Consider the following 22901-nt stretch of genomic DNA (forward strand, 5'->3'; position numbering starts at 1 on the left):
CCTCTCGTTTCAGGCTCTCGGAGTGACTGACTGCACTGGTTTACATACATTTCTCATTTTGAATGTTATCTTCCCAACCAGGACTACAGGTGCTGCTTTTAAATACCAACTTTAGTGTCTGTAGTGCAAGATCTACCATGCAGAAAAAGGTAGAAGCTTGTACAGGAGCTGCACAGCAGGTCAATTCAAAAGCATTAATGAAAGGAGAAAAGTGAAGCTTGGAAGGTTTTGTTTAATATGTTTAGAAGCCCACTGAAGGTGGTAAATTAAGGAGCAGGAGGACTTCATGAGTGGTACTCTCAGAAACGCCACCTCGCCTACTTTTCTCCATTGCGGAACTCTTTTCTGATTCCCGTTGCTGTCCCAGACTCTGCTCGATATTTTAGTCTATTTTTATATCTTTAGCTTTCTGTGCAGAACCACAGGTAGCTTAGTCAGAATTAAGTAATCAATATCTCCACATCAGCCATGAGTTCAGGGGAGCTCTCTTTATAGTACAGAGAAAAGATGTGATAGAGTGTTACCATTTCATCCCCGAAGTAAATTTCATGTTATCTCCATGCAGCTTAGACCCTGATTTAAATAAGCACATGGCCATTGAAATCAATGGATTTAAGCACGTGCTCACAATTTAGTCAAATGGACCCTAAACACATGCAGAAGATCCTGATTCATGGGTCTGGTGGAGATATGGTTTCTTCCTCTCTTCCAAGGGGTAGTCCTTCTTCATGTGTTGTTGCTTGTGTTCACAGCTGGGCATGAGGCATTAACCTTCCAGCTTCTGCATGTTTACTTTAAAGCAGTTGGCCTGCTCCAATGGTCTAGAAGATTTTATACCTCATTACACCTGGTACCTCATTATTTATTGCAGGGTGAGAGAAAGGGTTTCTGCTGGTGTGAACAAAAAGACACTAGTGCTACATAATACAAACTCCTCAAAGTGCATCCACAAGAACCCTCCCTCTTCTTCAGACATGCCGTTGGCTCCAACGCTTTTCCCAAAGGCACTGGGATATATTCATAGCACAGTATTTCCTTTTCTTTTATGTCACCCCACAAGAAGGTGGAGTCTTCCACCTGTAGGTCTCTAATGTCAATCTTTTACCATTGGACCTGTCTCCAACTTCAGTATCAACAACCAGTGATTTTTTTTTCTTTAAACTCCATGTGGCGTAGGAAGCCACAACACTTATGAAGCTATGGACGAAGCGAAATACATTCTCCAGATGGGAAATTATTGAGCTTTAGGGGAAACAAATTGGGTTGTTGTTTCTCCGCTTGTGGTGGATTTTTGTTTGCTTGTTTTTTGAGGGAAGGAAAAGTATTTCCTTGGTTTCCTCAGATTAATAAATGCTTCCAAAGCAATTGGTCTCAGAAAGTGTGCCCGGTCCTCTGTACATTAAAAATCTACCATTTGTTCTGAAATGAAAGGGCAAACAATGAACCCCCTTTCTCCTATTTTATACATGGCTAGGGGAAATCTCATGAAGTTTCTTACTGTAAAACTAAGTTACTTATCTTTTATCTAGGTACAAAACTTCTGTCCAAGCAACCATGCTATGAGTTGCCTACCTGAGCCAGAAGTGTTGAGGATGGTCCATTATTAATAAAATGGAAAACGGAAAGCACTTTGGTATAACCAAATATTATAGGATTCCCATCCTTGACCAAAAAATATGTCTCAGCCTTTCCCCTCACCCCAATCCTCTTACAAAAATCACAGTTTACATATGTTAAGGGAAATAATTGGCATGTGACCACAAAATCACCATAATCTTAAAACTGAGATGTTAGCAACATCTGACTATACCTGAAGCATGAGCGAACTAGAAAAACCGCACTAGAAGTCACCTTTATAGCAGTAGCTATTTGCAGAATCCTCCAACTGGAAGGCGGCAACAGACTCCTGCCAGTAGAAGTAGCTACCAATAGCAGTTGGTAGCTTAGCAATAGCCGTCTGTAGTCAGGCAACAAGGGAACACTGAACTAAGCAGCTCTGTTTTGAAGCCATTTTTATTCTCAGACCACTAATCCTTAAACAAAGGATCCATTGAGCCTGAAAAGTTAACTCATGCAGGGAAGTCAAATCTTCTCCATCTGTACTGACTGGTTGATGCTCTTAATGTTAGAATCTGGCTGTCAGAAACAAACTCAGAAAATGGATAACATAGAAGAAAATATAAAACAATTAAGAGTCTTCTCAAAAAGCTTCACAAGCTGATTATATGTTCATTTCAGAAACAGTTTGGTGTTCCTGTTATTTTGGTGCATTTCCCACACAGCGTATTCCAGTGACTGCCTTGTTAGGCAGTCAGCAGAGTGAAACTAGGGACGAATTTGGTTCATTGCCTTGATCATGTATCTGTATGGGGGGAAGGAGGAAGCGGCATCAAGACATTGTTCTTAATAAAATAGATGTCTCCAGCCTCCTATTTAAAATACAGTGAGTTGCCAGTAGTGGGAGCTACTTCCCACCTACATAGCAGCACAGACCCCGATTCTCATTCTTTGTACCCAATCTCTCTCAGCATCTCAGTACAGAGAAATTATATATATATATAGTTATTGGGTGTTAAAAGTGCTGAGCACTTTCTAGGATCAGGACCTAAATTCACGCCTTGTCATCTGAGCATAACAGCACTGGACAAAGAAAAGGAGTACTTGTGGCACCTTAGAGAATAACTAATTTATTTGAGCATAAGCTTTTGTGAGCTACAGCTCACTTCATCCGATGAATAAGCTTTTGTGAGCTACAGCTCACTTCATCAGATGAAGTGAGCTGTAGCTCACGAAAGCTTATGCTCAAATAAATTGGTTATTCTCTAAGGTGCCACAAGTACTCCTTTTCTTTTTGCGAATACAGACTAACACGGCTGTTACTCTGAGCACTGGACAGTAGATTCAGAGGGTGAATTCCTGGCCCTGCTGAAGTGAATGGCAAAACTCCCATTGACTTCAAAAGGTCCAGGATGTCATCCAGAGATTTAAAAGTCTGGAGGGACCATTATAATAATTTAGTCTGATCTCTTGCATAAAACAGGCCATAGACTTTCACTAACTGACTCCTCTATCAAGCCCATAACTTCAGTTTGAGCTCGAGGTTATCTTTTAGAAAGACATCCAATCTTGATTTAAAGACATCAAGTGATGGAGAATACACCACATGCCTAAGTCAGTTATTCCAATGCTTAATTACTCACACTATAAAATTAATTACTTAATTTTTTAATATTTTGCCTGATTCCTATTTTGTATTTGTCCAGCCTCATCTTCCAGGCACTGGCTCTTGCTATGCCTTTGTCTGATGGATTAAATATCCCTCTAGCATCAGAAATTTTCTCCCCACATAGGTATTTAGAGGTCATGATCAAGTTGCCTTTTAACCTTCTCTTTGATAAACTAATTTGATTGAGCTTCTTGAGTGTCTCACTGTAGGGCAGAGTTTTCTAGACCTTGAATCATTCTTGTAGCTCTTTCCTAAACCATTTCCAATTTGTACACATCCTTTTTAAGGTATGCGCTCCAGAAGTTGACACAGTATTTCAGTAATTGTCTCACTATTGTCATATACTGTGGTTATACCACCTTTTTATTTCTACTCAATAGTCCCCCATTTCTGCATCCAAGGGTTGCATTTGTTGTCCACGTCACCACATCGCACTGTGAGATCATGGTCAGTTGATTATTCACCATGACACCAGAATCCTTTTCTGAGTCACTGTTTTCCACAGTACAGTCACTCCATCCTATAAGCGTGACCTACATTCTTGGTTCCTAGCCCTTGCTTTTAGCTGTGTTAATATGTGTGTTGTTCAAGTGAGCCCAGATCACTCCATAGAACTCAACTGTCTTTATAATTATTTAGTGCTCCTCCAATTTTTAGGGCATCTACAAACTTTATCAGCAATTATCTTTAACAATTATTTGGAAGAAAACATATTGAATATCACTGGCCCAAGACCAGATTCCAGCAAGACCCCACTAGATATGCTCCATGAGATGATCATTCCCTGTTTACAATTACTTTTTGAAATTCTTCAGTCAGTCAGATTTTAATCCATGTAATATGTGCTGGATCCATTTTGTGTAGTGTTTCTTTAAATCACATTGTCATGCAGTACTAAAGAAAAAGTGTTACGGAAGTCTAAGTATATTATGTGAAAAGTTACTTTTGCTAACTATATGTGTAACATCATCAAAAAAAGAAAAGGAGTACTTGTGGCACCTTAGAGACGAACCAATTTATTTGAGCATAAGCTTTCGTGAGCTACAGCTCACTTCATCGGATGCATACTGTGGAAAGTGTAGAAGATCTTTTTATACAGCCAAAGCATGAAAAAATACCTCCCCGCACCCCACTCTCCTGCTGGTAATAGCTTATCTAAAGTGATCACTCTCCTTACAATATGTATGATAATCAAGTTGGGCCATTTCCAGCACAAATCCAGGTTTTCTCTCCCCCAAGCTCTGCGATACAACCGCATTTGCTCCAACCCCTCAGACAGAGACAAACACCTACAAGATCTCTATCAAGCATTCTTACAACTACAATACCCACCTGCGGAAGCAAAGAAACAGATTGATAGAGCCAGAAGAGTTCCCAGAAGTCACCTACTACAGGACAGGCCTAACAAAGAAAATAACAGAATGCCACTAGCCATCACCTTCAGCCCCCAACTAAAACCCCTCCAACGCATTATTAAGGATCTACAACCTATCCTGAAGGATGACCCAACACTCTCACAAATCCTGGGAGATAGGCCAGTCCTTGCCTACAGACAGGCCCCCAACCTGAAGCAAATACTCACCAGCAACCACATACCACACAACAGAACCACTAACCCAGGAACCTATCCTTGCAACAAAGCCCATTGCCAACTGTGCCCACATATCTATTCAGGGGACACCATCACAGGGCCTAATAACATCAGCCACACTATCAGAGGCTCGTTCACCTGCACATCCACCAATGTGATATATGCCATCATGTGCCAGCAATGCTCCTCTGCCATGTACATTGGTCAAACTGGACAGTCTCTACGTAAAAGAATAAATGGACACAACTCAGATGTCAAGAATTATAACATTCATAAACCAGTCGGAGAACACTTCAATCTCTCTGGTCACGCGATTACAGACATGAAAGTTGCGATATTACAACAGAAAAACTTCAACACCAGACTCCAGTGAGAGACTGCTGAATTGGAATTCATTTGCAAATTGGATACAATTAACTTAGGCTTGAATAGAGACTGAGAGTGGCTAAGTCATTATGCAAGGTAACCTATTTCCCCTTGTTTTTTTCCTAACCCCCTCCCCCGCCCCGAGACGTTCTTGTTAAACCCTGGATTTGTGCTGGAAATGGCCCACCTTGATTATCATACACATTGTAAGGAGAGTGATCACTTTAGATAAGCTATTACCAACAGGAGAGTGGGTTTGTGTGTGGGGAGGAGGGAGGGAGAAAACCAGGATTTGTGCTGGAAATGGCCCAACTTGATTATCATACACATTATAAGGAGAGTGATCACTTTAGATAAGCTATTACCAGCAGGAGAGTGGGGTGGGGGGAGGTATTTTTTCATGCTTTGTGTGTATAAAAAGATCTTCTTCACTTTCCACAGTATGCATCCGATGAAGTGAGCTGTAGCTCACGAAAGCTTATGCTCAAATAAATTGGTTAGTCTCTAAGGTGCCACAAGTACTCCTTTTCTTTTTGCGAATACAGACTAACACGGCTGTTACTCTGAAATCATCAAAAAACAATATCAAGTTTATCAGACAAGACATATTTTTTATAAAATCATGGTGGCTGGTATTAATTATGCTGTATCAACTTTGCCATGATTTTGCCTGGGGAGTCAACAATCCTGGGGGAATTCTGTGCCACTGTGCATGCGCAGAATTCATGTCCCCTGCAGATGTCTTTGCTTCCTCACAGAAAAATGACTTTCTGACAGGGAGGCAAAGGGAATCTGCAAGAGCAATCACACGCCAGTCCCTAGCTGTGCAGGTTCATTGTTTCAGGCATCCAGAGCAGCCAGCAAAGAGGTAAATCACCGCAGAGCTGGAGACACCCCAGGCAATGGCTCCTACCCTGGCTGGGCTGGAGGCAGGAGAGGATGGGACTTCCTCTTCCCCTGCAAGAAGTGGCCAGGGCTGAGTCTGATTAACTCCCAGAAACCTCCCCCAGCTGCAGGAAGCTCAGCATCCTCCCTTGCTTCCTGCCCCCATCACTCCTCAGCTGTGGCAGTTGAGGGGGTCACTGTAGAGAAAGCTGCTCCCCCATGCATCTGGACCTTCCATATCCAGACTTTCATAACAAGCCTCACCCCATACACCCAGAATCCCCCTAGTCTTCCATACCTGAACCCCACCCCACCACACTGAACCTGAAGCCTCCCTGCACCCAGACTACTGCCCACTGAGCTCCCTGCACTCAAAGCCCCATCCTGATGAGCCCCATCCCTCTGTAGCCCTGGAACCTCCACACTCAGATCCCCACACAACTGACCTTCACCTAGCTGCACCCAGACCCCCACCCCACCAAGCCCCACTCCTCCAGCACCCAGACACCCCCACTGAGGACCCCACACCCAGACCCCTCCACTGAACCCCAACCACTTTCACTTGGAAGCCCCTGCAGAGTCCCATGGCCTCTGCACCTAGAACCACCTCAATAAGCCTCTGTGCATCCAGATCCCCCACACCTAGACCCCCACTGAGCTGCCTGCACCTAGATAGTCCCACACAGAATCCTCTCATCCCACACCTGAATCCCCCCACACTGAACCCCTCTACACTTGGATCCTGCTTGGTTGAGCCTGCCTGTCCCACACCTGGTGCGGAGCAGCAGGGCTCAAGGGTGTTTCTGGGGTAGGCCCAGGCCTTGTGCTGTATCACGGTTGGGTGCAGCTTCACCACTGAGTCTGTGCCCCGGGGTGGAGTGTGTGGAGGCTGCAGGGTGATCCCCACCTCCATACAGCCAGTGGTTCCCTCCGCCATGCTGGAGCCTCTGCATTTATTTATTGACAAATAAAACTTGCAGGATTTTGAAGAATTTTAAAATATTGTGTGCAGAATTTTTTATTTTTTGGCGCAGAATGCCCTCAGGAATAGAGTCTGATGAGCCAGATTACCACTCCAATCTAACAGACTCACCCTTGAGACTCAGTTCCCATGTGATTACAGTCATGTGATGTGATCTTATGTTGCAAATAATATGACCCAGAGCTACAGAATATCTGTCACTGGGCACTCTAAAGGCATTCATTCCATTAAAGGATATCGGCTGGAGTGGTATTTTCAGTAAACCCTTCAGAGTACCTTGTTCCACGTTTAACACAGATATTAACATTCATTCAGTTCTCCCTATTCACGAACATAACAAGGAACAAATATAACCAAAACCAAGAAAAAAAATCATGATGCTTAGACACATTTCTGCCCTGATGAATTAAATACATTAAAACACATAAATAAAAGGAAATAAACAAAGACTGCTGCTCTTAGGATTTATTTTATTATTCCCAAAGGATCATTGTTTTATCATGTTATATCATCTTGCTTATTACATTGTATAAAAAAGGTATGGAATTACACAGTCATTGAGTGTTAGCAAGCAGCAAGAAACCATTTAAAACATAGAATAGCTGTATCCTTAATTCAAATTTCCTATGGCAGAGTCACATGAAACCACAAAGTAGTGGTTTTACTAGTGACAACTTTTTTGTTATTGATGCCATGATTTAACAGAGGTTGCATGAGTAAATTTGAGAAGGAATTCCTAACCACAACACTGAACAGTCAAAACATTATGGATGGAATTTACCTTGCTGTAGAGAGCCTCACAGAAAGCCCAAGACACTACTTAACTGTTTCAATTGGGTTGGTTGTATGGGGCATTTATGGGCAAGCATCCATGGAAGGGGTCTCTATGTCCCTTGTGTACCATGAAGGGTATTTCTACGCTCACTCCTTATAGGTCAACGTGGAAGAGATCACTAAGATACAAAGGGGCAGCATTCCCATTCCAACTGAAAACTAGAAGAGTTGCTGAGGAGGATCTCTGCGGCAGCCATACTGCCTGTCTTCAGGTTAAGAAGTGAACGGCATCTCCAGAACACCCACTTAATTCCCTGCAAAGAGTCCGTTACCTGGGTTTTGTGTGGAGAAGAGTGAATTTCACCCCATATTTTTAAGACAAATGTTGAACTGTATTTTCAGACCTATACACATTCTAAGAAGATTTTTTACAGTCAAACTTGGATAAAGGTGAACATTTTCAAAATGGATGTTCAATTACATCCACCCACTCAAACATGTTCACTTAGGATGGATTTCTATATAGAACTCCCCTGCTGGTCAAAATCCCCCGGAAAAAATCAATTTTCCTAAAGTCGAGTTTCCTTTTCTGGCCAGTAGGTTGTCTGAATTAAATAGTCGCTATTGACAAAATTATCTTTCCTGGTTTGTACCGAGACCATTCCTCTCCCTCCATTGGCTGTGATGTTTTCATCTTGTGGAACGTATCTTTTCTTTAAGACGAAAAGGACCGCAATACTCAAAAAAATGGACATGGTGCCCAACACCATGGTTAATCCCAAATATATGTATCTATAAAAAAAGAACCTCAATCAGTCTTCCATAAAGGTAATACACAATTAATGCCTCAGATACATCTGAAAGAATTCTGCAAAAGGGAGTCATTTATAATTCCGATAAAATTGGTAAAACTGAATGAATATGGTGTTCATACAAGGTGCTGTTTAACACCCTGAGTTTTAGCCATATATCAGGTACAGCATAGGCAGTGGCAGTATGAGCTTCCCACACACTGAATCTACCAATGTCCTTCAGTGGGAGAGAGCGAGGGAAGTTTCTGGAGAGACCATTTTTAAAGGCAAGAGGAACGTTTACAACTCTTCAGCAGCCAATTCAAGCCTTAGCAGTTTCATCAGAGATACCAACAAGACTGGCATTTCTGTGACGCAGGCATTTATTATGAATAATTATGAACTATTATAATTATTTGTTACTGTTTTACAGAAACACCTGGAGTCCCCAAATGAAAATGGAGTCCAGCCAGTTTCCTAATCTTTCTCTTTTTTTCCATAGGACTATTCAAAACAGGACTTACTCCTTACCTAACTTCTTGTCTCCTCAGTTGTGAGACCTACCAGCAGCCCTGTTTCCTCCAGGTCTCCTTTTTACCAGAAAGGAGGAGACTATTATATGCCAACCCCATTTCCCAGCATGTCTTGCTGTTCTAGTCTCTAACTCCTAGATGTTGTTCCATAGAACATCTCTGAGAATGTCACCGTCCTGGGAAGAAATCAGTACTTGTACTGAACTTAGGCTGGTCCTTAAAGAGCTAGCACACCTTGTTACAGGCTTTTGTGGCTCCCTGGTCATAATGCCTTGTTGTGATCCAGCTCTGTATTATCCCAATGTGCAGCAGCAATTAGCTACCAGAGTCTGGTCTGCACTAGAGCTAGTAGGAAAAAAAACTGGGGGGGGGGGGAAGGGAGAGAAAGAGATGTTTCTGAAGAAAATTTAAACTTTCTATAAAAAAGAGGGGGGACTGAATAAATACCAGTCACAAAGTGCCCCAAACTGAAAAGTTTCAGCCCCAAATAGCCCCAAGCCAAAAGATTTTTGATTTTCCATCATTTCCCCCCCCACACACACACACACACTTTTCTGGTTTTTGGGTTTTGCTTTTGAGAAAAGCAGATACCTTCCATGATAATTTTTGTTTAATTAAAAACCCAACTGTCCATCCAAAAAAGTTTTGACCGGTAATTTTCTACCAGCTCTAGCCCTCAGTGTGTAAACATAGTTAAAATATGTGAGCTGAAAGAATGAATTCACCAGATCTCTTACCTAAATGCATTAGAATCATATAGTCTACACGCTCCTCTTCCCCCACACCTTTTGCTTCCCCATTTCAGGCAAGTGGTGTCTATTGACACTCCAAAATATACTGGGGCTGGGACTCCTGCTTTAAGTATTAAACAAACAAAGAGCATTAACGTGACTTTTGCATAAAATATCATTAATTGTATATATTTATTAACAATATGATACAGTACTACAATGTACCCAAATGAGATGAAATGTAGAACCAAACTTACCAAGAACTCTTATTGCCAAAGTATAAATGCCTAGCGCAAAAGATTTGAGTTGTGGTTTGATACATCTTAAAAAAAAAGAAATGATTGTTAAGGTGAAATAAAGCACTAATTACAAGGGGAAGGCCTCGATTTTCCACTCAGTTATGACAGTTTTACTTTGAGGTAATGCCATTGATTACACTGACACTGCAACAGGCATGAATTTAATGGATGGCATGAAAATCAGGCTTAGGAATTCCTAACGTCTAACTTCAACAGGAAATTTCAAGAAGACAGCAGTGCATCTTCAAACTGAAACAACTTCTAGGAGTTACTCACACAGCGTGGGGAAAATTAGCTCTGCAAACACACAGCCAAGCATTTTAAAAGCCTTTTGACTCAACGTTGTGATGGCTAGTAGTATGGACATAGCTCTGGTGTAAGTAAATGAGTTTTGCAGTCACAAGGACTGCAGGGTCATGCCCATACATACATAGCAAACAAACATTCTGACCTGGAACCCGCAAAGACCTTAAGCACAGGCTTAACTTTAAGCTGTCATAAATATAAAGGGAAGGGTAAACCCCTTTGAAATCCCTCCTGGCCAGGGGAAAGCTCCTCTCACCTGTAAAGGGTTAAGAAGCTAAAGGTAACCTCGCTGGCACCTGACCAAAATGACCAATGAGGAGACAAGATACTTTCAAAAGCTGGGAGGAGGGAGAGAAACAAAGGGTCTGGGTCTGTCTGTAGTCGTCTTGGCCGGGGACAGAACAGGAATGGAGTCTTAGAACTTTTAGTAAGTAATCTAGCTAGGTACGTGTTAGATTATGATTTCTTTAAATGGCTGAGAAAAGAATTGTGCTGAATAGAATAACTATTTCTGTCTGTGTATCTTTTTTGTAACTTAAGGTTTTGCCTAGAGGGGTTCTCTATGGTTTTGAATCTAATTACCCTGTAAGATATATACCATCCTGATTTTACAGGGGGGATTTCTTTATTTCTATTTACTTCTATTTTTTATTAAAAGTCTTCTTGTAAAACACTGAATGCTTTTTCATTGTTCTCAGATCCAAGGGTTTGGGTTTGTGGTCACCTATGCAAATTGGTGAGGCTTTTTATCCAACATTTCCCAGGAAAGGGGGGGTGCAAGTGTTGGGAGGATTGTTCATTGTTCTTAAGATCCAAGGGTCTGGGTCTGTAGTCACCTAGGCAAATTGGTGAGGCTTTTTACCAAACCTTGTCCAGGAAGTGGGGTGCAAGGTTTTGGGAAGTATTTTGGGGGGAAGGACGCGTCCAAACAGCTCTTCCCCAGTAACCAGTATTAGTTTGGTGGTGGTAGCGGCCTGTCCAAGGTGTAATATTTTGTACCTTGGGGAAGTTTTGACCTAAGCTGGTAAGGATAAGCTTAGGAGGTTTTTCATGCAGGTCCCCACATCTGTACCCTAGAGTTCAGAGTGGGGGAGGAACCTTGACATAAGCATATGAATAGTCCCACTGAAATCAATAGGACTATTGATGTGCTTAAAATTAGGCATGTGTCAAAGTGCTTTGCTCTACCTGATACATGCACTTCCTCGTGTTAATGGTAGTTAATAATACAATTTATTAATGTCTTGGCCATCCTGTTAAGCATATGTAGCTCAAAAAGAAGGCTGAAGCTAAATCTGTACTGTGGATAAATAATGTTTTGGAGTTTAATCCTACAAGGTACTGGGTGCCTCCTGAAAGCTAAGAAGAACACACAAATTCCACTGAAATCAAGGGTTGTGGTGCTCAGACCCACTCAGGAACTGTTTAACTCCTTGTAGGATTAATCCCTTTCCCCACAACTATGGGCAAAGTCACCTACGAAGACTCATTATTTTCCTCAAAACCATTTCCAGACTATTATCTAAGGATGGCAGCAATGACATACCGCAAGAAACAGTCACCTAGTGTCTTGAAAAGACATTCCAGGAAGTCGTCCCTTCAATGGGTATTTTAAAAGAATTTTAAAGCCTCTTCAGAAGATTCTCATTTACACTACGACCCATCATTTACACTGCTCTGACTGACTACTTTCAGGCCCCTTTAGACGGCCACAGCAGTGTCAAGAAGCCTTAGTGTAAATGATAACCTGGCCCTCCATCTATTTAACTAACGCTCAAAAGTACACAAAAAGCCTGCATCAAAAACATAACTGAGAAGTATCCAAAGTCAAAAGAATTTCTTAGCAACCACATTTATAGGCCTGATTCTCAAATGCCCTGCCCTTGTGCAGTCATTTACACCAGTACAAAAGTAGGTGTAACATTAATAGATCAGAATAATCTCATATTTTTACACTCACATTACACTGGTGTAAATGATGACACAAAGGTTCAAAGAAATAGTGAATCAAGCCCCATCTACAAATAAAATTAATACATTCAGATGCTGGAAACCAAGAAAGAGAGATTTGGTATCTGAAATCTGCGTCTTTATATTTAAATTGCTCCTTTATTTAAATTATTCCTTATACTAAGGAGTTGCTCCAATTTGACTGAAAATTTCATCAGAGCATTTGTTTAACTAGTATATCAGCTCCTCAATAGAAGCTATATTTCCCCATGTACTGAAAGCCAGTCCATTCAGAGATGACTTAGGGGACCCTTCTTCACTTAATAACCCTCTATTAATAGCATGCCTTTTCTTAAATTACTCCCGTTTGCATTTCATTAATGCCACATACCTTCAATAGTTTCTAAAGTCCTTTGGCAATCCTAATTAGCCTAATACCTTTAAAGGAATACTACAATATATGAATCAGTCACTGGGCATAAGCACATTTCACTGATTTTAATCTTGTACACCCTTGAAGTAAATGTCACTAAATCTTAAAGTCTTGTAGGGATTTAGCTTCTGCATTCATATGGCACATTTGGATCTCACATTTCATATTTCTGCCAGTTTGTACCAAGTACCAGAGCCAACTTTTAATGTTAGAGTTGGCTGAAAATGCCAAAAAAAAAAATCATTGGCAAAACGGTTGCTTGAATGAAAACTGCAGATTCACTTGGGCAGTAATTTTGTTTCTAAAGTGCACATATTCGCATTCTGTGAACATAAGCTCATTTTTGTTTACAAAAATTTGCTTGGAAAGCCAATCATTGAATGATTTTCACAGTAATGAGCAAGTTCATAAAAATTCAAATGTGTTTGGAAATGATTCGTGAACAGACAAATGAACTGATTTATTTTTTAAAATTCATTCATTTTGTTAATTTTCTAGGGGCCAGATTCTGATGCCCTTACCAATGTTGAGTAGTTTGCAATTAGTCCCATGGGTTTCAATGGAATTACTCACAGAGTGAGGGCATCAGAATCTGGCTCACAATAAATTGACTAAATTAACTGATTTTTTTTAAATAAATATAATCCATTTTTCTGTTTACAAATTATATGCAAACAAAGTTTTGTGTATCAAGTTTTATCTTTTGATTTATATAATGAAAAGGTTTTTTTTAAAAAACTTGTAATTATTGCTGAAAGCATTTCAAAACTGCTCCATATAGATAATTGAAATTGGAAAAATCACATGGTAGCAAATCTCTAGGTGTGTGGAGTCCAGGCAACTTCAACCGACTTCAACACAGGGAGTTCTATCTTCTTCAGATAAGAAATATAGATGCCTTTGAGTTGAAAATTTAAATGGTGGCTTAATAATTTATTACGCTGAGCTTTTACATTTCCTATACTCATTCCAACAATGACCAGTGCTCGTTCTGTACTGGGAATTTTTTGCACTTGGTGTTGCTACACAAATGCAAACTCCCCTCTTAGATGTGCTGTCCTGCCGCAAGAAGGGGTTTGTACTGAGGCAGCTCACCCTGGTTTGAAACGAAACTGGTGCAAACAAACAAAACAAGAATAGACAGGGTCTTAGTGATATTGAACCTGAAATCATCAATACATCAAGATTTGAGGCAAAAGCATGAGTCATAAACCCCTCACTTGTATGGGCAGTCATTACTCAAGTGAGTGGTTGCATTAACTGAAGAGGGACAACTTGCATGAGTAAGGAGAACTCAAATATATTCTGATAAGATTGTTCTTTGCCAAAGTTATTTCCTGCAACAAAAGAAACCATTGGGTTTGAAGTAGTTCTCTTGTGAGCTCCAATATTCCACTGGAAAAATACTGGTATTTCTGGGATTATGCTAGAATCACACTTGAAATTATGTTACTTCAGTATCTCATGGTACCATTTTTGCATAAAGCCCGATATTCAGAGTATTTCCAGCTTTAGCACTGTCTGTCCAGGATGATACTTAAACTCTTGCAATGACAAAGGCTCTATGTCAGATGAGTTTCAAAAGTTGGGACAACTTGAAATACAGTCTGACACCCGCCGCACTCTGTTACCTAGATGTTATTTTTTTTGCATTTTGGAAGCTAGGCAAGGGAAGCTGAAGGGAGTATGGTCAAAGGAACTGAAGAGGAAAGCTTTCCAAGAGGCAGTGAGATTGATGCCTAAAATGTAGGTTCTTGGAAGTCAGAGAGAGCAGACTGAAACTGAACCAATCAAGATTATACACAAGTCATATTATATCCCCCATATATTTTCTAAAAATTAGCTTGCAAGCCTCTATTCAGTACTGGATAAGTCATGGTGCCACTGGCCCACTATTACATATGACTGTCTCTGTGAAAGGCAGTTATTGATACAATTAAAAAAAATTCAGATAAATTCTACTTTTGTAATGTTACTTAAAAGATTTTTAACTGATAATATGGAATTACTCATTTGTCATGAATCCTAAGGAGAGGATCTGAGTGAATTTTCAGCTTCTAGTTTGATCCTAGTTCTAGGTTCTTTTGTAATTATTTAATACATACACACACACATTTAAATCAATGGCATTTGTGGGTATTCAGTACCTATGAAAATTTGACTAACTATGCATACACACAAGGCTTGAGTCTCATGTACACTAAGGTCATTTGCTACCATTCTGGCAGTTTAAAGGGCATTTAAAGTTATGTAAGTTTCCACGACCAGAGCTATAAGAAGTGGCCTTGGTGTAAATGAGAATCAAGCCCAGAGTATTATATTTTATTAATAACAAAGTAAGCATATGTACTCTGATGATAAACCTAAATATGAAGCTATTTGTATAATCTAATCAGAAGCACAATGTAGCTTAGCTGGTAGCATTTATATTGCTATACACAATTTTGTCAGGATGCTTTTTAATGGTTAAAAAACATTCTGAAAGCTCTTTCCGCTACCTTTAAGATTTGTCAGAAAGGACACCCAAGATTATGAATGAAGACAGAAAATGGATTTTAATATCACCTTGAAAACATTTGCCAATATGAAAAAAAATGATCTCTATTTACCTTAGAAGTAATATGTATCCAGGTGTACCACCTATTGACAAAGTATATGAAGTGATGACTGATATTACCAGAAAATACAGAAACATTTTTGGACATTCCTTTCCTTTTTGACATGCTCCCATCACTGCTGAGGAGCTTCTTGATGGAGATGCTGTAATTCCCAAACAGCTGCAATTATAAAATACCTGGAATATAGCAGGTAGAAGTGTATGTTTATTGAGATTGCTAAGTATAGCAGAGGAGTAAGGGAAAATGACCACCTAAAATGTTACGATATTGTACACTGTATTTTTCCAGACCCTTGGACAGTCAAAATCTGTGTGCAGTCCAAAACTAGAGTTAGTCAAAAGTCTTCCATTGAAAAGTTATGGTTTTTGCTTTAAAAAAGTCTTTTTTCTTGAAACAGAAATTTCCAAAGAAATGTCCAGTTACTGACAAAATATTTCAGGTTTTTGTTTAAAACCCCCAAACTGATAATGGTTTTGACAACTCAAAAATATTTTTTTTCCCAAATACGATTACATTTTCAATTTATGAAAAGCAGAACATTTTCCACGAAAACACAAAAGCATACCCTAGAAAGTTCTAATCTTCTGTAGCACATTGCTGAAACCCAAGAAACTTAAGGAAACTCATAGATACCTACTTTAAAAAGAATTGCAATTCAATTACTATAACAGAGCTAGCGAGGCTAAGACAGACCAAAGCACCATAAATTATGATAGAAAAGTTTCTTACAGTGGTTTTTCCGCTTCCATTGGATGTTTTGCAACCAGCAAGACAAGCCGACACATAGGTGATTCCATTTTCCCCACATATAGGATCCCATTCACTTTTTGAACATATGCATCCCGAATTGCACTCAGAAAAGAGGGTTTGTTCATAGCTAGAGACCTGTTTCGTTCTGACAAAAACCAAAACAAACCGCAGAAACAAAATGAAATGCTGTTTTTCAGCAGCTTTAAGCAGAAATGTCTTCAAACCCTGAGTTATATTTTCAGGAAGATGCACCTGAGTGTGGCCTTGTATCTTTAGTCTATTGAAATGTTTTCTTTCCATTTCCCTTTACAAATGTTTTCTCTCTGCTACCAAACAGTATTCTACAATATGCCATGCCTATTAAAATACAGCATATGTTTTAGTAAAGGGACATTGTTAACAAGTGTTTAACAATGTGTATCTCCTGACAGATTATTTTTATTTTCTAAAATATTCATCTGATACATCTGGGGCACAATGCAATTAAACAAAATTGGACCCAAACACTCAGAACATTGGTCACTCTGATGGCAAAGGGGGAAAATCATCCCTGCCGAAAAGCTATTGAAAAAGAGGTGGGAAAGTGATCACAGATGGATTGATCTAAGTTGAGGACCTGACCCTGCAGCCACTCGATCTACAGACCTTCCTTTGACCTCAATGGGAGCATCACTCATGGAGTGGCTGCAGAAGCCAGCACAGAAAGCCCATCTAGAAAATCCCTGTGGTCACCTCTGCTGCCACAAGCATAAGGAAGCTTGTGCCTGCAGATCTCAACTGCAATGGTGTGAAAAGTGGGAATGCAGCCACTTCCACGTACTGTGCTGACCCTTTCCATCTTTGCTCCATGGAGGGCTCTCAGAGGTGGGGACTCAGTAGAGTTTCAAGGAGGATGGGAGTGACAACTAGTCAAGTTCAATTGGATTCGTCTATCGAAACCTGTTGGGGAAACTGGTATAGATTATTGCAGACAGAGTGTGAAATCTTGGCCCCATTGAAGTCAGTAACAAAACTTCCATTTACTTCAGTGAGGTCAGGATTTCACTCAGAGTGTCGAGTAACTTGCACTATTTCACCCTCCGCAGTTTAAAATCTCCACCTTGAAGGGATTTCTACAGTGGTCCTGCTGGGGGACCCCTACAGCTGGCATGTCCAGAGGCCAGGGGTATTCCGCAGCACACAGAAGCAAGGAACACCGATACAGATGCCTCTTGGCTCGTTTTGCTCTTCAGCTCTCCAGGGATCTGTGGATTAAAAGGGGTGGGACCCCTAGCTTTTTGTGAGAAGCAGCACAGCTCTATTCCCCAATCAGAGAATTCACAGGAAATGTCATGAATTTCGATACATCTACACAGGAATAACCTGCATCGAGAATAATAAGGGCTTGGGCGCTAAAAACAATTACAGAGGGATTCTGGGCTCTGCTCCAAATCCCAATGAAGTCAATGGAAAGACTTTGGTTGCTTTGGAGTAGATCCCGGGTGAGTATATTCACAGAAAATGTGAATACCTTGAGGAAGCAGGTTGCTTTAAAATGGAACTTTGCACTCAACGTTGCACTTTCCAACATACCCTTCATAAGACACAGTCAGTCCTGCCACGTCTGAGTTCTCACAGCCCATTGCAAATAATGAAAGTAGCAAGAGGTAACCAAAGAAGGATGATCCCAAGGACAGCCTTGCAGCCCCCAAAACATTAATCCTGAATTTTTTCATGATCAGTCCTCCTGAGAATATCCCAAAGGCCACAGCAGGAATGTTGATGAGACCTACAAACAAATGAGAAGAATTAGTATACACATAAACTTTAAGTAGGAGGACCTTTAACATCAAAATTGTACGGCATCAGCTACTCACTGATTATTATTTTCTTGCAAATTGATTCATTTATGGTGCAAAATCAACATGCCAATGGAATGCAACACAGACTGTTAAATCAGTGTTTCAGTAGGCTTTTACATTCCATCTGATGTAAAGTGCTAGATGGCTACTAGTTATTATTTATTATTTATTTATTATTTATTAATTTATTATTATTTATTTATTATTTATTAATTTATTATTATTTATTTATTTGTTATTTAATTATTATTATATTTCTGTTTCTGTAATGCATATGGACCCCAGTCCATGCTAAACTTTGTATAATGTAAAACTTGATAACTTCATAACAGGACGTTACTAGAAGACACCTTAACAGATAACTAAATACACCAGACTCTCACTAGAACACGCGATTTGGGATCCATGCCAAGTACCGTGTTATAGCGGGGACCGCATTAAAATGAAATTATATTTTTGTGACTGAAATTTCAGTACGGTATATGTTGTTTTGTATTTGCAAGCTATAGCAGGCTAATGATAGCATCAAAACTCGGAACTGTCGTGAAAAACGAGTCTACAAGACACAGTACTCACCACAGGCGTCAGTGGAAATTGCATTTTGAAACGGAAGCGATTTTAATAAATTCAGTTAAATGCTTTGTGTGCTTTGTTTCGATTGTCCGCTTTCAGGTGCCATGAACTTCCATCTTCGCGTATGGAATGCCATAGAGAAACATCTATCTTCGCATATGGAATGCCATAGACACATTTATTTACACTGTATATATAAATATGTATATAGAAATTTTTGTAGCGCTAATTACCTTCACATCCATAAAGTATAGAAAACCTTAGAAAATAAACTCATGCTTGAAGGAAACAATAAACGAGAAAAAAAAGTGTTGCTTTATTAGAGATTTAAAGTAGACATGACAATAAACTAGTCTAGTTTTTCTTTAAAAAGTCGGTGAGTTGCTTTTGCTTCTTGCTGCTGTGCTGCTTCCGCTTAGCAAACTGCAAAAGACTACGTAGCTGCATAATTTTTATAGGCTCAACGTCTTGCGTCTCAAACCATCTCAAAGCAGTCTCTAAGCCGGCTACGGTCACAGCTGACGTTGGAATGATGTCCACTTCATCTTCCTCTTCTTCTTCCTCGGCGAAGGCCAATTCTTCAGCTTCTGGAATGTTGTTTGGTCGTACAGCCTGAAGCATTTGGTCATCCATTAAATTCTTCTGCTTCATCGTCGCTTCTTATCCAGGACTCGATATTTTGTGGCAGAACAGCTACCCCAAGCCCAGACAGTTGCTGGGACAGCTCCTGCATCCACTCCATGTCTGTTCTTCCAACTTCCTCCTCTGTAAATCCCTCGAAGTCGAATTCCTCGTCAGACTGTGATCTGCTTTCTTCATTTTCTTCCAGGAGCAGGTGGCCAAATGACTCTCTCAGTCACACCATCCAACAGCAGTTTATTGTTTCAAAGCGTAATAAATTCTGGGAATCACCACCAATGTAAAAGAAGCCTTTTATGGTCAACTTCTTCAGAAAATCAGTGACAGACAACTCGCTTTCTATCATTTGTCATACCAAGTTCTGTTGATAGTGCTGCTTAAAAATGGTGATAACACTTTGATCAAGCGGCTGGATTTTGGAAGTTGTGTTTTTAGCTAAGTATTCAACCTGTATTTTACCGTCACAGGCTCTGAGTCTTTCAGCTGGAGGATCCGCTGGACAGTTGTCTAGTAAAAGAATGGTCTTTTCTTCTAAGCATTTTGCCCACAAATGCTTTCGCACTGAAGGGAGAAATTTGGTGAAAAACCACTGTTCAAAAATCTCACTTGTCATCCAGGAATTTTTGGATTCTTGTAAGAAAATTTGGAGTTCTTGTAAGAAAATGGCAGGCAATTCACATTTACATGATGAAAGCACTGAGGCATGCAAGACTTTCCAATGCACAATGGTTTTAATTTATGCTTGCCTGTTGCATTCACACAAAACAATAAAGAAAGGCGATCTTTTGCCTGTTTATATCCTTCTTTCTTATGTTCATCTGTTCTGACATCCAGGGTTTTATCGGGCAACATTTTATAATAAATTCCTATTTCATCTGCATTGTAAACCTGTTTCTCCGAGTAACCCTCTGCCTGTAAAATTTCCCTTAGCTTCGCAGGATACGATTGCACGGCGTCAGCGTCAGCAGAGCGTTTTTCTCCTGAAACTGCAATCTGAGAGATTCCATGTCTTTTCTGAAATTGCCATAGCCCACCTAAACTCCCCTTAAAATTTGCCATTAAGTTCCTGGTCAAATTTTTCCGCTTGCATGGCTATAAGCGGACCAGATTTGGAATGCCTTTCTGCTGTTCTTGCACAAACCACATGTACACCGCAGAATCAAGATCGGCATCATTCGCTAAAAGGGCTCGTTTTCTTTAAAGGCCATGCTCTTCATCCAGGTTATGCATGTAAGTTCCAAGCTTGTCAGCATTCTTTAGCCATCCACGAAAGGTGGACTCATTAATGCCAATATCGTAGCTAATCTTTGCCTGGGTTTCGCCATTTCTAAGACATTCAATAGCGTCCAATTTCTCCCTCACTGAGTAAGCCTTCCTTTTGCCCGACATTTTTCTAAAGATAAATACATTTTTATTACATTACATTTGTATGGCGTTCTAGGCCTACAGCAATCGTCTTAGGGACTTGACTAAATTATTTCAGTGATGCAACTACACACATGCATGGCGATGATGGTAGAACAAAAAACTCATACATACCTTGGGGAGTTCTGCCCAGGGGAAAATCTTATAGAAATATGACGTTGATGCTTTTTTAGCAGGCTAACTCAGTAACGTACACAATCGTGGACTCAATATTTTGTGGCAGAACAGTTACCCCAAGCCCGGACAGTTGCTGGGACAGCTCCTGCATCCACTCCATGTCTGTTCTTCCAACTTCCTCCTTTGTAAATCCCTCTAAGTCAAATTCCTTGTCAGACTGTGATACAGTATATGTGTCTTTCCTCCAATGATCTTGTATGAATGATAAGGTAATGAACACCAAGGTCACTTAAAATTCAAAAAAATTGTACTATACTTAATTTTGGGATCCATGGCCGCGACTGCGTTATATCTGAATTTGCGTTATATAGACGCGCGTTCTAGCAAGGGTCCGGTGTATACTATAGAAACACATCACTGTGATGTCCATGCTTATTTTGGACTGCCTAGTTTTAGAAGGAAAAAAATCCAGTATCTTATTCTGTATGGCATATCAGAGATTTCTATAATAGGAACCCAGCAGTGTGACAAAAGGAGGTATGGTTAAATGGATACTCCAGATTCATAGAGTCTAAGGCCAGAAGGGACCATTATGATCATTGACACTGACCTCCTGTATTACCCAAGCCATAGAACTTCCCCAAAGTAATTCCAATCTTAATTCAAAAATTGTCAGTAATGGAGAATCCACCATGAATCTTTCTAAACAGTACCAATGGTTAATTACTCTCATTCTTAAAAATTACGCCCTAATTCCAGTCTGAATTTGTCTAGCTTCAACTTCCAGCCATTGGATCATGTTATACATGTCTCTGTTAGATTGAAGAGCTCATCATTAAGTATTTATCCCCATGTAAGTACTTATAGACTATAATCAAGGCACACCTTCACCTTCTCTTTTTTAAGCTAAATAGATTGAGCTCCTTGAGTGTATCATATTTCTAATCCTTTAATCAGTCTCCTGTCTTTTCTCTAAACCCTTTCCAATTTGTCAGCATCTTCTTGAATTGTGGGCAGAACTGGACACAATATTCCAGCAGTAGTTACACCAGTGCCAAATACAGAGGTAAAATAACCTCTCTATTCCTACTCAAAAATCCTCTGTTTATGCATGCCAAGATGGCATTAGCTCTTTTGGCCACATTGTTACACTGTTCAGCTCATGTTGAGCTGATTATCCACCACAACCCCCAAATCTCTTCAGAGTCTCTGCTTCCCAGGATAGAGTCTCCCATCCTGAAAGTATGATCTACATTCTTTGTTCCAACATTTACATTTAGCTGTATTAAAACACACACTGTTTGCTCGTACCCAGTTTACCAAGCAATCCAGATTGCTCTGTATTAAGTGACCTGTCCTCTTCATTATTTACCACTCCCTCCAGTTTTTGTATCATCTGAAAACTTCATCAGCGATGATTTTATGTTTTCTTCCTGGTCACTGATAAAAATATTAAATGTCGTAGGGCCAAAAACCGATCTTTTCAGGACCCCACTGGAAACAGATACACTCAATGACGGTTCCCCTTTTAAAGTTTTATTTTGAGACCCATCAGTTAGCTAGCTTTTAATCCATTTAATGTGTGCTATGTTAATTTTATATTGTCCTAGTTTTTTAATCAAATTGTCACGTGGTACCAAGTCAAATAACTTATAGAAGTCTAAGTATATTACGTTAACACTATTACTTTTATTAACCAAACTTGTAATCTCATCCAAAAAAAGTTAAAGTGAGTGTGACAGGATCTATTTTCCATAAATCCATATTTACTTGTAGTAATTACATTATCCTCCTTTAATTCTAGTTAGTTATTGAATCCCATATCAGCCAGCTCATTATTTTCCCCAGGATTGATGTCTGACTGACAGGCCCATAATTACCCAGGTGGTCCCATTTACCCTTTTTTAAAAACTGGCACAACATTATCTTTCTTCTGATCTTCTGGAACTTCCCCAGTGCTCCAAGACTTATTGAAAATCAACATTAATGGTCCAGTGAGCTCCTCAGCCAGCTCTTTAAAAACATAATTTGAATTTTGAATAACCACAATAAACGGATTGCACACGGTCAA

The 22901-nt window shown here is 39.9% G+C and overlaps 1 protein-coding gene across 2 annotated transcripts in view; it reads right to left on the reverse strand.

The window, feature by feature from the left end:
• Positions 1-8334: 8334 nt before the first annotated feature.
• Positions 8335-22901, reverse strand: part of SLCO1C1 (solute carrier organic anion transporter family member 1C1) — a 38807-nt gene continuing 24240 nt past the window's right edge. For both annotated transcript variants that reach the window (XM_078851499.1, XM_073329749.2), the window contains 6 exons: positions 17808-18003; positions 16215-16380; positions 15477-15661; positions 10137-10201; positions 9886-10003; positions 8335-8616 (listed from right to left, as the gene is read on the reverse strand). In XM_078851499.1, the coding sequence (XP_078707625.1) occupies positions 8394-8616; positions 9886-10003; positions 10137-10201; positions 15477-15661; positions 16215-16380; positions 17808-18003 (953 nt within the window). In that variant the 3' untranslated portion in view covers positions 8335-8393. The remainder of the gene's footprint in view (positions 8617-9885; positions 10004-10136; positions 10202-15476; positions 15662-16214; positions 16381-17807; positions 18004-22901) is intronic.

Source organism: Lepidochelys kempii, chromosome 1 (genome assembly GCF_965140285.1).
Source record: "Lepidochelys kempii isolate rLepKem1 chromosome 1, rLepKem1.hap1, whole genome shotgun sequence".
NCBI classification, from domain to species: Eukaryota; Metazoa; Chordata; order Testudines; family Cheloniidae; genus Lepidochelys; species Lepidochelys kempii.